At 42.0% G+C, this 18,724-nt stretch overlaps 1 protein-coding gene across 5 annotated transcripts in view; it reads right to left on the reverse strand.

Moving 5' to 3' along the window:
• The window catches only part of Fmnl2 (formin like 2), a 278,573-nt gene that overhangs the window by 111,292 nt on the left and 148,557 nt on the right, over positions 1–18,724 (reverse strand). For all 5 annotated transcript variants that reach the window (XM_085834913.1, XM_085834909.1, XM_085834912.1 and 2 more), the window contains exon 2: positions 6,742–6,825. In XM_085834913.1, the coding sequence (XP_085691039.1) occupies positions 6,742–6,825 (84 nt within the window). The remainder of the gene's footprint in view (positions 1–6,741; positions 6,826–18,724) is intronic.

Below are 18,724 nucleotides of genomic sequence, written 5' to 3' on the forward strand. Positions count from 1 at the left end.
ACACCCAGATACAGTATGCCATTGACCCTGTACATGCATGAAATGGAAAACACACCTGAAAGAAAACTGGAAAATAGAAGAGATAAAAAAATATTATGCACAAGGGCCATGCTAATCTTCTCTATCATTAAATCTTAGTATATGTGCTGCCCATACACCTACTGTCACTTAGTCTTTGACAAGGGAGCTAAAAACATCCAGTGGAAAAAAAGACCATTTTCAACAAATGGTGCTGGCACAACTGGTTGTTATCATGTAGAAGAATGCTAATTGATCCATTCCTATCTCCTTGTACTAAGGTCAAGACTAAGTGGATCAAGGAACTCCACATAAAACCAGAGACACTGAAACTTATAGAGGAGAAAGTGGGGAAAAGCCTCGAAGATATGGGCACAGGGGAAAAATTCCCGAACAGAAAGGAATTTTCTGGCTTGTGCTGTAAGATCGAGAATTGACAAATGGAACCTCATAAAATTGCAAAGCTTCTGTAAGGCAAAAGACAGTGTCAGTAAGACAAAAAGGCCACCAACAGATTAGAAAAGGATCTTTACCAATCTTAAATCAGATAGGGGACTAATATCCAATATATATAAAGAACTCAAGAAGATGGACTCCAGAAAAATCAAAAAACCCTATTAAAAAATGGGGTACAGAGCTCAACAAAGAATTCTCAACTGAGGAATACCAAAAGGCTGAGAAGCACCTGAAAAAATGTTCAACATCTTTAATCATCAGGGAAATGCAAATCAAAACAACCCTGAGATTCCACCTCATACCAGTCAGAATAGTTAAGATCAAAAATTCAGGTGACAGCAGATGCTGGCGAGGATGTGGAAAAGGGAACACTCCTCCATTGTTGGTGGGATTGCAAGCTTGTACAACCACTCTGGAAATCAGTCTGGCAGTTCCTCAGAAAATGAGACATAGTACTACCAGAAGATCCAGCAATTCCTCTCCTGGGCATAATACCCAGAAGATGTTCCAACTGGTAATAAGGACACATGCTCCACTATGCTCATAGCAGCCCTATTTATAATAGCCAGAAGATAGAAAGAACCCAGATGTCTCTCAACAAAGGAATGGATATAGAAAATGTGGTACATTTACACAATGGAGTACTACTCAGCAATTAAAAACAATGAATTCATAAAATTTTTAGGCAAATGGATGTATCTGGAGGATATCATCCTGAGTGAGGTAACCCAATCACAAAAGAACACACATGATATGCACTCACTGATAAGCGGATATTAGCCCAGAAACTCAGAATATCCAAGATACAATTTACAAAACACATGAAACTCAAGAAGAAGGATGGTCAAAATGTGGATACTTCGCTCCTTCTTAAAATGGGGAACAAAATACCCATGGAAGGAGTTACAGAGACAGAGTTCAGAGCTGAGATGGAAGGAAAAACCATCTAGAGACTGCCCCACCCCATCCCATATACAACCATCAAACTATTGCATACACCAGAAAGATTTTGCTGACAGGACCCTGACATAACTCTCTCTTTTGAGGCTATGCCAATGCCTGGCAAATACAGAAGTGGATGCTCACAGTCATCTATTGGATAGAATACAGGACCCCTAATGAAGGAGCTAGAGAAAGTACCCAAGGAGCTAAAGGGGTCTGCAACCCTACAGAAGGAACAACAATATGAACTAACCAGTACCCCCTAGAGCTGTGTCTCTAGTTGCATATGTAGCAGAGGATGGCCTAGTCGGCCATCATTGGGAGGAGAGGCCCTTGGTCTTGTAAAGACCATATGCCCCAGTACAGGGGAATGCCAGGGCCAGGAAGTGGGAGTGGGTTGAGGAGCAGAGCAGGGTGGGGGGGGAGTGGGGTGGTATAGGGGGCTTTAGGGGTAGCATTTGAAATGTAAATGAAGAAAATATCTAATAAAAATGCCTTAAAAATATTATGCAGTTATTTATTTAAATCATAATGGTTTTTTGAGTACAAGAAACTCATTTTTTACTTTTTAAAATTCAATAGAAAACAAAATATCAAAGGAACCATGATTAATTCACAGGTTAAAAAGGGATTGATTAAATAGAAGAAAGACCAAATTAAAGACAAAGGGAAGGTTGGCAGGCAACTTGAAAAGAAACTCGACCCCCACCTCCCAAGTAACTGAAAGTAAGTGGCATTTCAATGCACTGCAGTTACAAAAGGTCCAGTAAAACCGTGAGCAATTCAGCATCTAACAGTACTACAGTAGCGATGTCAGGGACAAAGTACAGACGATCAGAGGGGGATGGCTGTTTCTCTCCCAACATGGGGCTAAATGTAGAATCAGAGCCTCTAACAAGGGAATAGTGTTAAATGATGATTAAATCAGAAGTCTAGGAGCAGGAGGAGAAGGAACGACTCATGCAGAAGAAGGAACCGTTCTTGCATGAGGAGGAGATGGAGCCATTTTTGCAGCAGTTGTGAATGGAACCACTCTTGTATGTGGTCTTCAGCCTGCTCCCCACTAACTCCACTCCACTGTGGCTCAGATGACTTCCAGAACAGATGCTGACAATGAGGCAGCTTATAAAGCACGCCCTGAGCCCTTGTCACTGTTCACTCATCATCACTGGTGCTCTGAGAAGCCCCAGTTACCTAAAGCTGACCCTCTATAGAAATGAACATCATCAGCTCCCTGAGACCACTGCTTACTTGCCAATAAGCTCCAACTGGTTCATAAAACATGAACACTGAAACACTGAAATCAGGGCTCAGTGGATCAGTAGGTACAGGCACTTGCTGTACAAGCCTGGAGGCCTCAGTTCAATCCCCAGAACCCATGTAATGGTGGAAGAAAACTGACTGCACATACATATCAGAATGTAGGCTCTCACATGCATTCACAATAATAATTTAAAAAAGAAAAGAAAAGAAAGTAAAATGAGTCAGGTAGTGGTTCATTCCTGTAATCTCAGTACCTTGGGAGTCTAAAGGAGGAGGCCACAAGCAATGTTAAGACTGTAGGACACATAGTGTGAGTTCTCAGCCAACCCAGGGACACCAACTAGAGTTTGCATCTTCTCCAAAACCGGCTGCCCTACCGGCCATTTCACCACTACGTAGGCAACCTTTGGCAGGTGCTTAATTAATCTCTAGGTCTGGCTTTTCCCTTATATTACAGAAAGGCACTGCTAAATGTAACTGATTTGCAGATTAGGCACAAAGATAATCTACTTACTGCTGGCTCTGAGCAATAATAGCCATTATTCTGTAACTGTCATCAGCAAGTCAGCCATGACACCTCAGAGCTCACAGAGCTACTGTAGTGAAGGGGCACATGCAGAAGTGACATGGAAGTCCTAAGCTTTGGTATTCCAGCACACAGATGTTTAATAGAAGTAACTTAACCAGGAGTTCTTGAAAACAAGAACTGCAATCTGTAAACCTGACATGGTCTTCCTTGCATCAAGATCCCAAAGTCCCCAACATCAGCCCTAGGAAGATATCTTTAGTCTGAGAGAAAAACATAGCTGTCAAAAATCTTCCAGCATGCCCTTTCTGGAATATCTGAGGCAATAAAGAAATGATGGAATAAAGCACCAGGCAGTGGTAGGCCAGGTAGATCTCTGAGTCAAAAGCCAGCCTGGTCTACAGATTGAGTTCCAGGACATCTAAGGCTACACAGAGAAACCCTATCTTGAAAATCCCAAGCTCCCACTCCATCCCCAAAGAAATAAAGCTAGAAAGGAGCCTGGAAAGACATTTTAAAGAAAGGAATCTGTGAACAGGCAACTAAGGAATACTGAGAGTAAGAGAAATAGTCTTCCCAGGGAAGAGCCAGCGGATTATCTAATACCAAATGGTCAGCCCTAAAAATATACAGACAGACTGAGCAGGGTATATTTAGGAATATGTGATATATATATGAATGATACAGTAGTGGTTGAATAAGAATGGACCACATAGGCTCATAAATTTGCATGTTTAGTATACTCAGGAAGAACTCTTTGATAGGATTGGAAGATGTAGCCCTGTTGGAGGAAATGTGTCACTGGGGGGGGGGGGGGGGGTAGACTATGCCAGGCCCAGACTCACACTCTTTTCTGCAGACCAGTATGTAGCTCTCAAGTACTGCTCCAGTACAATGGCTGCTACTGTGTTACCTGCAACGCTGATAATGGACTGAGCCTCTGAAACTGTAAGCAAGCCCCCAGTTAAATGCTTTCTTTTCTGAGAGTTGCCACGGTCATAGTGTCTGTTCAGAGCAATAGAACAGTGACTAAGATAGAAGTTGGTCCAGGGACTGGGATAGTCCTGTGAAAGGCCTGACCATGCAGCTTGTTGGTGGAATGTTAGCTTTGGGAGTTTGGATTAGGAAAGCACTTCAATGCTTCAGGTCAAGTCAATCAGCAGAACTTGACAGCTTTGGCCACGTGGTTCTGGAATTAGAGTCAAGGATACAAGAAAGGAGTTGTGAAATCTACCTCCACAGCTAAGAAAAAATACTGTTAGGGGTGTCTCTGCATGGAGGCCCACAGGGGCTATTATGTAAAGCTGTAAACCTGGACTCTATTAGAAACCCTAAAACGTTGGAGATGCCAGAGATGTGGGATATTTGCAAAGAAGTAGTGCTGGCCAGGAATGAACTAGAACAGGAGAAGAGAAGCGTACTGCAGTCAACAATGCTGAAAAGAGTTAGAGATCCGAAGAGTGCTTTGACATCAGATATGGAGATGACAAATTTAAAGTTTGCCCAGATGGTTTTTGGTCTTTGGTCCAGTATCTTTTCACTATGCTTACTTTAATCCCCTTTGAGATAGTAATGTATATCCTGTGCCACTGTATGTTGTAAGTATGTGATAATGATTTTTAATTTGTACAGGGACTTACAGTTAAGAGATTGCCAGATATCTCAGAAGAAGCTCTGAACTTTCAAATAGTGTTCATACTGTGAATGACTAGGGAAACTTTTAAAGATGGGCTAAATGCATTTTGTATTATGATATGGTTACAAACCTATGGACCCCAGAGAGTGGAATGTGGTAGTTGAATAGCAATGGCCCACATAGGCTCATATATTTATTTGAATGCTTATTCACCACTGAGTAGAACTCTGATAGGACTAGAAGAATTAGGGGGTGTGGCCTTGTTAGAGGAAGTGTGTCACTGGTGTGAGCTCTGAGCTTACAAAACTTTTAAAGACACAAAGCCCCATGTCTTTCTCTGCCTAAACTTTAGAACGAAGCTCTCAACTACTTCAGCACCACGTTCTCCGCAACAGAGTTAAATAAACTAAACCTCTAACACTGTAAGCGATTTCCCAGTTAGGTGCTTTCTTCTATAAGAGTTGCTTCGGACGTGATATTTCTTCACAGCAATAAAACAGTGACTAAGACATTTACATATAAGCATGCAACAACAATTAGTGAAAAAAGAAGCCATGAATTTAAAATGGAACAAGGAGGTGATATATTAGAAATTTTGGAGAGAAAGAAGAGAAAGGGAAAATGACAAAATGTATATAACCTCAAAATTATATATAAATTAAAAATACACACACACACACACACACACACACACACACACACACACACACACATATATATATATATATATATATATATATATATATATATATATATATATATATATGTGGGGAGGGGTACTTTGAAGGAAGGGAAGAAGGCAGGTAAGTATTCAGTCTACCTTTGCTTCTGTGTTCTCTATGTTTTCCCCAACTTGGGTACTGGAATTAAAACCTAGACCTCATGCCTGCTAAGTAAGACTCTGCCATCAAGCCATATTCTAATTGATAGAGTAAAACTTCCACCTGTACAAAGGATAATCACAGACATGGTCACTGGCAACTGTATCAACACACAGAAGTACCACGCCCCTCTGTGTGTGTGTGTGTGTGTGTGTGTGTGTGTGTGTGTGTGTGAGTGCATCTGTCTGTCTGCGTCAAAGGGGGAACAAAGATGTGGGTAGGCATCACAGGAATATACTTTATTTGATTGTTAAAGACAGAACAGGGGGCAACATTCAGGATATAAATAAATAAAATAATTTAAAAAGTAATATTAACACTCATAATAAAAAACAGGGAAAATAAAAGAGATATTTTTAGGCATTATGCCAAATGGGGAAAAAAAAAACTTTTCTTTTGAAGTGCAGAGCTCACACTCTGGATTTCCTAAGGGGAGGACCTGGAGAAAGATGCTTATGGCACAGACAACAGAGTAAAATTTGAATATAAAAGGCAAGACCCCCCCCCCGCAAAAAAAAGAAAGAAAGAAAAGAAAAAAAAGCTTTTACTCCTTATTTTATACCTGTCAGAAGGGTATGGATTTGTCATAATGAGTTAAAAACAAAATAATACCACAGCTTGTAACTAGTTAAAGTGGGCAGCAACGTTATGGGCTACCCATGTTTCTTTACAAACAATTTACCTTCTCACATGACAATATGCCAGTTATCAGGAAGGCCAATTAAACCCTAAGACCTGCACCACTTACGTAGCCGGAGCTGTTACAGGAGGGGAAGGCAAACAGAACAGAGACTTCACTTTGAGTTGTCCACTTAACCTGCTTCCCCATGAAATATTTCAAATAATGAAAAAAAACTAACATAGTAATTTTCTACCTTTCCCCTGTTGATAAGGCACCCAGAAGCCAAAGATCAGAACGGAGAATTCCATACATCTTCCAGGATAAGCTCAACTCACACAGGAACAACGTAATATTTCCCCTCTCTTTGCTTCCTCCATAGAAAATGGCTGTTTCTTACCTGATCACAGATCAGCTCCCATTTTTTCTCATTGTCATACTGCCGCAGTAGCCTGGCTTTGTCAGGAGGTAGGTTCATAGCATTCTGTGAAAATAAAAAGTAAAAAGATCTGTTACATACCACAGTACGTCACGGGTATAGAAAAAAACCACCAAGGTCCTTTCACGACAGCATTTCCATGGCTAGCAAATGATTCGGTCAGGGTACCTGCATTAGTCATTCCCACATCCCTCTGCAATTCATTTATAGATAAGGGAAACACTCACACCCACACTCAGGAGATGAAAGGAAGGAGCATCCTGTTTTAAAACAACCAGACAAGCCCTTCAGCAAAAGTGGCTCTGTCCATTCATTTCATGGCAGCCTCCCCTTATAGCCAATAAAGACGTCAGAAGTGGCTTTTCAGAAACTATGGTTCTCCTGTAGACACAAAGACGCCAAAAGAAGACTCAGTGGCCAGAAAACACTGAAAGAAAGTGTCAAGTTTGCATCAGATGACAGGTAGGAATGCATTCTACGTAAGCGTAGCAACTTGAATTCGTCTGCAGATCCCACATAAGTGAGAGAGAACAAAATAAAAAGCAGATAAATAAAGATAACTGTCTTCTGGGCCCTCTGTGAAAACATGACATGCCCTCTGGCTTGCTAACATCAGCCAATCAATTCAACCCTTAACTGCTCGCATACGAGGTTGAGCAGGCAGCAAGGAACAGACACCAAAGTCAACAGATATATAGACATCAACACCACACAAACCCCTGTTACTACATATGAGGACACATGCTCTGCAGAGCTGAACATGGACTTGCCTGAATACAGGCATTTGTATGACCCTGACGTTCCAAATAACCAATCATACATATTACCAAGACCCTTAGCGACAGGACTTGGTGGCAAAGCCTGAGAGCCCAGAAGAAATTCAGATCTGTGTCCTCTCTAAAGCCCCTGTGATCTAGACACTTGAACTAAGTACCCGCTTAAGGTGTTATGTCTCTTGATCACCCTGTCCCAGCATCAACACACTAGAGTCATCCCTACTGAAACAATGCGGGTCCTTGTCTAGGCCAATATTTGGGGCAGCCGATGCAAAAGTCTTGACCTTGACCTGTCAATGTTCAGATCTCCAACTCTCTGAAGGCCTCGGCTGACAGGCTTACAACTGTGACTCCTGGTCTGGGTTTGCATGCTGCAGGAGAGTGGGCAAACTGACTGAATGTCAGGAAATCACCATGTGATGACTTGATAGGTTTAACCCAAGCATTTCCTCTAAACTCAGCCTGCCATTCATAATAATATTCTTTAAATATATCTACCTTCTAATTATTTGACTAGAAGCCATCAGATTTTCAGGCACAGAGACTTCAAAAAGTCTCTTTTAACTTTTTAATCACCTCTATGCTGGCAATGCACTTAGAAGTGTGAACTCCACAGTTTTAAGTGGAACTACTAAAACTTATTAAATATTGAAATACATAAAATGGGGGAAACAGTTTCATGTGACTCAGCGCCTTGGAACAGTTACTTAAAATAGAAAAAGTGTCTAAGTGACTCTGTTCAGTTTAAAACAAAAGTTAAGCAACCAACTTTGGGATATGACAAAGAATTTCATGGCTATCTTTCTCTGGGGGAGGGGCACGGGGTTATTTACTGTTAAGTAAACAGATCCTCATTGTTTATTTGTGCCCTGAAGATGAATGTTTTCCACCTAAACTGGTTCGTGACCCTCAGATTAGTACCCCTGGACATCATTATATGCAGTACAAGATTGCAAGATAAGCTAAATGAGTTTTCCCCTCGAGTATTCATTAATCTCCAGAGATAGGAAGGAATTTTTTAAATGCCTGAACTACAGTGTCCAAAGCAGTGTATTAAGCATGAGGCATGTCTAATCTCAATCTTCCAGGCATAAGCACGTGAGGTTGATATGATTTTCCCCAGTTATATGGAGAAATAAGCCTGTGCAAACTTGGTTAACTTGCTTAAGGCTGCATGGCCTCATTGGTAACAAACCCTATTAAATCCCCAGGATACATTCTAATGGTGCCACCAAGTTCATTTTACAGAAAAAATAAAATGTCAAGTTACTTAAAAATGCTATGCTAATTCTCTGCTAAGCACTCATGCAAGTAGTTAGCAATGGCAATTGTGGGACCTTGTTGTTTTTAAAAAAAAAAAATGTTTAAGCTGCTCCTACACTTATATTTTGATTAAACAGCCTTCTGTTTGGTGAATGTTTTTGAAGTATTCTCTCTGTACAAACACTATGTATGCGACATGGTGGGTAGCACTAGAAAGTCTTGTATTATGATGGAAAGACAAAAACCTTTTTAACTCTGGCAATTCTTCATACAGGTTGTCAGAAGGAAGCTTGGATTGGGAGAGCATACAGACCCAGGGTAAAAGGAATGACAATGGAAATTTAACCATGAGCAGGGGTCACACAAGTGAAGAGTAGACAGAAAGCTGCCGAACAGAACAAACAAAAAGGAGGCTGTGAGGCAGTGATGTATGGCACAAGTCAAAGCTCTCAGAGTAGCCAGGGGGAGAAGAGATGGTGAGCCAGAGCCATACCATGAGCAGAAATGTCACTCAAGGTCAGTAACTGCACTTAAATGTAAAGTGCAGCATGAAGCCTACAAATGTCTACATGTATGTATGTGTGTGCGCATGTAGTGCTCACGGAAACCAGTAAAGAGCATCAGATACCCTAAGACTCGAGTTACAGATGTTTGTATTCTCCATGTGGGTACTGGGAATGGAACCTGGGACCTCTGGAAGAGCCACTAGTGCTCTTAACTGCTTGGTGAGCCACCTCTCCAACCCCTCAAACACTTTAAAACAAAAAAATGATATAAGCAAGTAGTTTTCTGAAGTCGCTGCAAATATGGCATAAAGAATGATGAAGAGAGAGGCCAGTGGGAAGGCCAGGGCAGCAACACACATGAGTTATGGTCATCACTCAAAGAACAAAAGTGTACTGGGGGAACTGAGGCGCTGAACTCAGCCAGTAGCGAGAACTATTCAGATCTCCAGAACCCAGGTCAAAACCACGTGGGTAGGGTAGTCCTCTGTTTCCCCTAGAACACAGAAAGGAGAGACAGGGAATAGGCTGGCTACTCAGACTAGCCAAACATCAAGTTCCAAGTTTATAGAGATCCTGTCTTGGTATTTAAGATGGGAAGCAAGACATTCTCGTGCACTGTGTGATGTGCACTTACACCCACTGGAAAATAAATACACAGATACATACCACACACATGCACAAAAGGGGAATGAGGTATTGAGAGAAATGTTCAGTGAAGCCTGACTGGATAGACTAAGGACTGGGAGGATATCAAGAGGCAGTGCCGTAACTCTCCCTTGGGGTATATGTAGAAGGGAGGAGCACACACAGAACACAAGTCTGTCTGTGTAGAGGAAGTGATAAGGAATCAGATCTCTAACATCCCTGTCTAGATCTGAGAACTTGTGGGGAACGGTCAAAGCAGCTGTCATGAGCTTGGAGGTTGGAGACCAGGTCTGCCTTGCCCTGAATAAAGTCCCACAACTACCCTCAATTCAAGAATAGTGCTTGTCAGGAGCGGCGTCTCCACACCAGAGTTAAATCAATGGGGAAGTAATGTAGTTATAATTTCAAAATAATATATAAGAAGTAATTAAAAAATTAAAACTACACTTGTTAATCATTCATCAAGCATCTAAAATACCAGCCTCTCTCAGTCAGTCCTCCGAGATGCTCAGGCCTAAGATATAGCTGAGTGATCCCACAGAGATTTCATTTAGAATCAGACATTCCTTAGAAACTCGTAATAGCTACTCTAAAATTTCTTTAGAATGAACTCTTCCTGTTCTACTGTACAGGAAAGGACTCTAAGGTCCACCCTAAATATTGGGGAAGATAACTCATAAAAATATTGTGTCTATCCCCACATTCCTTTGATATACATGTAGGTGTACCACTCTTTGATTTGCCGGATGTGACATCCATTTCTAGATTTCCCAGCAGTGATAGCTCTGCCTCACCCAGATGTACTGACACCAGAGCCACGGAGCTCTGATTTCCTTCTCTTATCCATTAGCTCATCCATAAATTACTGAGCTCTGACCAAGTGTGTTGCAGAATATGGGCACCATCGGCATCTGAATGAATTGAATCATGAAGCTGCTACCGCAAATGCCTGCCAACAGTCAACTGGAGATATACTGTATTTGTGTCCAAAAGCTCAGCGAATGTTAATTACCTGAGTTCTATACTGTATGAGTTGCTGGCTACAATAAATTCACCATTAAGGGTGTTCTTTATGCGAGGAACATCCTTTCCTTCCACTCTGGCTAATCAGCATGGACACTGTTCATCGTTAGATTGACTGTCTAACTACTACTACAAGAAGACACCCGACTTGAATTCTGACAGCAATACATCCATGACATTTGACAATTTTCTTTTCTGTTAATGACCAGAGCACAGTATGGCAGCCACTACATCTTCAGAAGATTGTGGAATAAATAAATGAGAAGACACAGCCATCCTCTTGGTCCAAAGTCATTTCACTGATTTAAGAGTTTTGTTTTACACTGTAAGTACCCACACTAAAAAGCATTTCCCAAATCTCATAAAATATCAATCAATGTAGCGTTTTACTTGTTACTTTTCAGATGAGAGTTCAGAGGAAAATAGTCTACAATTTTATTATTTTTCCAAGAAATAAAATGAATGTTAGGCATTCTTTCACTGCATGTAATCCACGTGAACTCTTGTCTTGTCTCCAGTACCTTCACACTGCTATCAACTGCTGTAATTAATCTACCCAAGGAGCAGTTATACTTAGGGCTTCCATTCTCGCATTCAGTGCTTTCCTTATTAAAACCATTTCAAAACAAAAATGTTGAGAGCAATGGCATGTTCATATTTCTGAATATTTTATAAAGACATTAATAATGGCTACAAAGCATCTATCATAGCTATATATGTGAAGTTATAATTGCAGATTAATATTGCATGTAACACAGAGTGGGGTGAAGATAGACAGGTTCATTTGGAAACAAATCAAATCAAGCTGGAAAATACAGGATTTTCTGACCCCATTCTCGTCCTGGGTACTTAGTAAAAATGGAAACCTGTAAAATATCCTCCTTTTCTCTCATACCCTCAGGGCTCAACGTGAGAAACCTACAAGCCAGTGTTGAAGGTGAGCAGTAGCATAGCACACTCTACTTCATATTATCTAAGACAGTGGTGACCTCACCATCTCACAAAGGGAGCTCAGGGTTATTAAGCAACAGGGTTCTCTCATGGGAAATGTTCCACGGTGACCACTTAGAAGATAGAGAAGACGTGGGCTTTGTAAGTCATGCGGGAGAAAGGAAGGTGTGAACAAGACACATAGTTTACATAAACCGCAGAGCTCTCAGGTTAACAGGAAAATCACTTTCTAGGAACCTAGCAAAGGAACATTTTTAATTCTGTTGCTGTTGTTGAGGCCTGAAAGATACATAGGAATAAAAATGCTTTCTGTACAAGCATGAGGGCCAGACGTCAACTCCCAAGTATCACATAAAAAGCCAAGCATAGCTGTCAATGTCTGTAACCCAAGCACTGAAGAACAGAGACAAACAGATCCAAGGAGATCCATAGCCACACATCACAGCCAAAAAGGTAAACTCTGGTTCACCGAGAGACCATTCTCGAAGCAATAAGACAAAGGACAATAGAGGAAGGCAACCAATGTTCTCCTTGGGCCTTTGCATGTGAGTGTACAGGCATCTCTCTCTCTCTCTCTCTCTCTCTCTCTCTCTCTCTCTCTCTCTCACACACACACACACACACACACACACCCCACACACACCCCACCCACAGAACACATATCACTTTGCACAACTAACCACAAACAAAAGTAATTTAGTTGTGGTTGAAAAGTAATTTGCTCTCCTAGCCAATTCCATGTTCCATGTAACTATAGTTACCTTGAACAACAAATCTTCAGAGCTTTCATCTTTGAAAAATGAAAGTCTGTACCCACTAAACAACTCCCCATTTCCCTGTCCTCAAAAATCATAGCCTTTGCTCCGAAGCAAGAGAATATGATGGGCTGCAACCTGGAGCTTAAGCATCAAGAGTGAACTTCAGGAAGCAGTTGGGAGAAGGGTAAGTGTACAGAACCAGCCTAGCTGGCTCCTAATCCTTACGCTGAAGGTGATGATGCACACAATCTGAATAGGAAGGCATATGAATAAACAGCCTAAAATGGAAAACTCCAGTAATTCAAAACGGAACCAAAGGTAACATCCAAAACAAAGCAAGCTGCACCATTAACTGTTGTTCTACCAATGGATTGATGATCTCTGCAAAGCCTTTTATGTTGTAAAGACATAAATGGCAAGATTTCATTCTCAATGACATGACAGAGCTAGAAATACACGTGCATATCATTAAGTGGAAGTATTTAGATTTCTTGTTTCTTCTTTCTCTCCTTTTTTTTTTTTTTTTTTTTTGGTTTTTCAAGACAGGGTTTCTCTGTATAGCCCTGGCTGTCCTGGAACTCTCTCTCGGTAGACCAGGCTGGCCTGGAACTCAGAAATCCATACGCCTCTGCCTCCTAAGTGCTGGGATTAAAGGCATGTGCCACCACTGCCCAGCCAGCCAATACTTAATAAGCAAAAAATCAAAGTGCAAAGGGAAAAATGAGGGACCCTCAGTGGACAGGAGGAAGGGACAAAACACTAACGCAGCAGAGCACCTCAAAATAGCACAACTTCAGAGAAAAGATGGTTTCTTTCTAGGGATGGGGCATGGTCTGTAGGGAGAATAGCAAACAGTGGGATCCAATGCCACAAAGAGTTTTTACTAACCTATAATAACTATATAATAATATGTAATATATAAACTATAAGTAGACTCTGTCTGCAGATGTAACCATGAGTCCACCACTCTTTGATAGTGTGACCTGGGGTAAGTTACTAAAACTAAACCTGTTTCTCCTCTTGTGGCATGGAGATGTTCACAGTATGGCCATGGGGGTGACCGTGGTAATGGTAAATGACACAGAGTTGCAGAGAAAGTAATCCAGGTGATAATGCATCCAAAATAACAGCAAAGCTCATAGGAACCACACCAGACCTCATTCATACTGCTATTACTTTAGCCAAATGCAAAGGTAAGGGAGGAGATAAGAGCAACAACTCACAGAGAATAAACCAGAGGGGACTAGATGGGTAGTTTAAGATTCGTTAGTGTGAACTCCAATTGCAAGATTCACAAGTTACACAGAGCAGAAACAAGTGACGGCTGAGGAAATGAATGAATCCACAGGAAAGGGAAGCCTCCGTACAAGTACTCAGAACACAGAGGGCTGCTCCATCTCCCCTTATTCTTTCCTCCTTGTTATTTTCCCCTGCACTATTATTGGGAGATCAGGCAGTAAGGCATCAATTCTCCTGTGCTCACAAGAGAACTGCAATGGATGACCAGCAGGGGGTTGGCTGCCAGTTCAGCACATGGCTCCCTCTTCTGTTCAACGGAAAAGCCTTCAGCTTCTGCGACTTATCTTCCTGACTCCCTGGCATCCTTGATTGTTAGGAAGCTAACCTAGAGGACACTAGTAAGATAGTCAGCTTGATTCCTTGTGCAGGACTTAGGCAGGCAGCCAGCCAAATGGGTCTCCTGAGGGAATCACTAGAGCCAGTGGTCTTTCATTACCACTGTTGCTTTATTTAATCATTGAAGGTATTGATGTCATTCCAGGGAGCCAGAGAAGCCCATGGGAGTGTAAATAAGTCTCTCTCTAATCTGGTTCCATCTATAAAACAAAACCTGACCGGAACCTTGTCCTTTGTAGGGAACAAGACACACCTCTGACCTCCCATTCCAATCTTAGATGCAATCTGTTTTCTTTGAGAGCTTGGCTTTCCGTGAACACTGAATGAAATACGTACCCATTCACAGGTCCAGACCCAAGCTGGGCTTGAAGCTTTTATACCCGTAACCCATCCTTTTGGGAAGATGAGGCAGGAGATCACTATAAGTAATGGTTAGCCTAAGCTTACTTAGTGAGTTCTAGACCAACCTGGGCTACAGAGTGAGGAGGTCCTGTCTCAAATGAAACAAAATGGTACAGAGCTGGAAAGACAAGCTTGTGGCCCCCTAGTCCTAGCCCTGCCGTCCTTTTCAGGTGACCAGGGGAACTCATCAGGACCATGTAAATGCTTGATAGCAGCTGACGGAGACATAACCTTTAATGTGCAGGTGCCAACTGTGCTGACAAAAGTGGATAAAGCACTGGGAACCATGGGTGAAGCTGAATGGGAGGGCTAGTCTCCACAGAAGAATATTGCTGGCATGATGGTCGCTGAGGGCACATTCCCCTCACACTGGCTCCATCTTCCTCATTCTACCAGCTCAGGTGAGTCAATGGCCCGAAAGATGCCAAAACCACACAATCCTGCTCTGGCTATACTCCCAACTGAAATATAGGTTGCTGTCACAGTCAGGCTCGTAATGTCTGGTGCTTTGGCATGCTCTGGGGTTCACACAACCCCTTCACCTCGTTTGCAAACGGCTGTGCCAGAACTGTCTGCATGAACGCACTCACACAAGGCCACACAAGAGATGCACGAAATGCCTTCATGGGCAGCCTTTGGACAACAGGAGGCTAGACATACACAGGCACTTTGCTTAGGAACACAGATCAAATTTAGGAAGTAGAAGTCAGAAGATCAAGAGTTCGAGGCCAGCCTCAGCTACCCAATATGTCTGGAAACACAAACACCTGAATCAAAACCCAGAGAAAGGCTTACTTGTTACATAATGACACAAAATTCCTATGACACAAAATTACGTTGTAAAAATATCTTGATAACTGAATATAAGTTCAAACTAACTATAAATCAAATGAGACACACTCAGGCACAATCAAACCGTAGGATCTCCTCTCTCTCACCTGATAATATACAGCAGTGTATTTTCACTGTTCCTTCCCCTAAAATCCTGGCCCTGCCCTGCCCTATTTGGAAGCTTAGGACCCTTAGTCTCCATATCTTTGCATAGCCATGGCTTCCCTCATACTCTTACACCTCATTACAAAGATAACCGTGGGGGAAAAAAACAGTTTAAGACTACAGTCAAGGAAGGGCATGACTTATGACACAAAAGAACAATTATGCTTTTGTCTTAAAAATAAGCACATGTGGGGCTGGAGAGATGGCTCAGTGGTTAAGAGCACCGACTGCTCTTCCGAAGATCCTGAGTTCAATTCCCAGCAATCACATGCTGGCTCACAACCATCTGTAATGGGATCTGGTGCCCTCTTCTGGAGTGTCTGAAGACAGCTACAGTATACTTACATAATATAGTAAATAAATCTAAAAAATAAAAAACCACATCTGCCCAACCATGGCAAATAATTAAAGCCTCAACACTGTTAGAGGCCTGAACACTGGTCCCCCACCCCCACCCCCCCAGCACTTCCTCACCCTGATCCTAAGCACTAGGAAGGATGGCCTACTAGGATCTGATTGCAGGTCTCAGCAATGAAGAACTCACACTGCTCTGCAAATGAACTCCAGTTCAGGAGGCTCAAGAGCACTCCAACTGTAGCTCCAGGAGAGGCAGCTCGCATGTGCTGGCCCATGCACAGAGTCACAATCTTAAAATGGAGAGCTTTTCCCAGAATACTTAAATAGGACCAACATGATCATGAGAATCTATGAAAGCGAAGGACTTTGCTTACAGGCACCTGGGAGGATTTGGATAAATTGGGATACTTACTCCTACATGACCGCTAAGAATGCAAAATGGCATACCCAATAGGAAAAATAATGTGTTCATTCTTCAAAACACATCCACAGCCAAAAAGAGGGGCACATGCCTGCCACCTCAACACATAGGAGGCTGAAGCAGGCTAATCATGAGTTTGAGGCCAGCCTGGAATATATAGTAGTATCTGTCTCAACAACATACAAAAGGTATATACAGACTTAATGAATAACCCCACATCTCTACCCTACACACACACACACCATTTAAACAGATAAATATACATCTGTTAATATATATTCGTGAAAATATATAACTAAAACAACACTAGTATTTATAACTGTAATATCCACAATAAACAAAGGATAAAACAACCCAAAGATCTAAAAGCAGATGACTGGATAAAATCTAGTGTATGTGTGCAAAGGAATATTATTGGCCAAAAATTACATTAGACTCAGAATTGGAATCAGATTCCCTCTTCTAGTGTGCATGAAAATAGAGCATTCATATACACAAAATAAATAAATTAAATATATATCTACATGATGTCTAAGGAGTGCCTTTATTTATTTACTTACTTACTTATTTGTTCATTTACTCATTTATGAAGTGTTGTGACAAAAGTCCACCACCTTGTATTCTTGATAAGGCCATTGATGTTTGACTAGCATTTGATCTCCTTGATGGGAAGCCCCATGGAAAATTACCCAACTCTATTCTAGGAACCCAAAGTCATGGTGCCCCAGCTAACTTATCTTGGCCTCTGTCAAACTGTTTCCTTGTACAAACCTCCTCCTGCCACCGCAGAGCAAGATGCCAGGATGTGGGGTTGCCTTTAAAGCCCCCTCACTCTAATTGCTCTATGCTCCACTTTCTGCCAGCTGCAATAGAGACTTTCAGTTGGCTACACACTGTGTTTCAGTGGTTTTTCTCCAGTGGACACCCTGTAAAAGCTTAACTCCATAAAATGTCATAAAAACAGAAGAATTTGTCCACACAGAGGCAGGTGGATCTCTGTGAGCACAACAGATCTACAAAGTGAATTCTAGGTCTGACAGTGGGGAGATCACTTCTGGACAATGCCACCTGGATAGAATGGATTTTCCCCTCTTCCTAACCCGACTGGGATATGATGACTTTGGAGCTCTTTGCCAGGCCCTTTGGAGAAGGATTTGAAGGCAGCTTCGAGAAAACCTAACAGTTTAATGATAAAAGAGATAATACAATAACCATGATTCTAAACAAAGAAAGAAAAAAAAAGAAAAGAAAAGAAACACAAGGGGCTGGTGAGATGGCTCAGTGGGTAAGAGCACCCGACTGCTCTTCCGAAGGTCCAGAGTTCAAGTCCCAGCAACCACATGGTGGCTCACAACCATCCGCAACGAGATCTGGCGCCCTCTTCTGGAGTGTCTGAAGACAGCTACAGTGTACTTACATATAATAAATAAATCTTTAAAAAAAAAAAAAAAAGAAAGAAAAGAAACACAAAAAACCTGAGCAGTATGGTAGTGTTCAGGGAGACTAATAAAAAGAGACCCTACAGGATCTCATAACACAGTAGGTCCAGGAGAGATACCACTCGACTTTTAGTGGTAGATTTGGCTGTATTCAGTAAGAAGGAAAATAAAACATGCACATAAGACATGAAAAAGGAGTGTATACATATAGCGTGCATGCATTGGGGGGTGGGGTGGGGGTGTGCAGGGTGTATGGGTTCCCTGTATGCTCAGCTGGGTAAAGCACAACATTGGGGGGTGGGGGGGTGGGGGAGTGGGGGAGTGGGGGAGAGCACCACATAACTCCAGTAGCTGAACTCAGTCCACACATTCACTGTGTTCTAGAGGCGAATACTCTTCAGTTTCCCACAATGCAGTGTTATGCTTCCCTGGGAGGCTGTGAGTATCTGAAGATATGCCAAGGTATCACAGTGGCCCTGAAACCTTTACATTCTGTAACACCCCGACTCTTCTCACTCAAAAAAGCCATGCCCAACGCATACCCGCCAATCTACCCTAATTCCAACAACACCCTCAACATCCAGCAACCGAATGATGAATCCCAAGGATTATTCAAGTAGGCCCACGGCCTGCCTAGGTTTGGTCCTCTTCAAAGGAGAAATTCAATGATGCGGCCAGCAACAAAACCAAGGGATTTTCAAACTCTGACTCCCCTTCTGAGCGAGCCTTTACAAACAGACCCTCCTACCCGGTCCTGATCTCAGGGTCTGCT

The sequence above is a fragment of the Mus caroli genome, unplaced genomic scaffold (genome assembly GCF_978045245.1).
Source record: "Mus caroli unplaced genomic scaffold, Mus_caroli_1 scaffold_2, whole genome shotgun sequence".
NCBI lineage: Eukaryota > Metazoa > Chordata > Mammalia > Rodentia > Muridae > Mus > Mus caroli.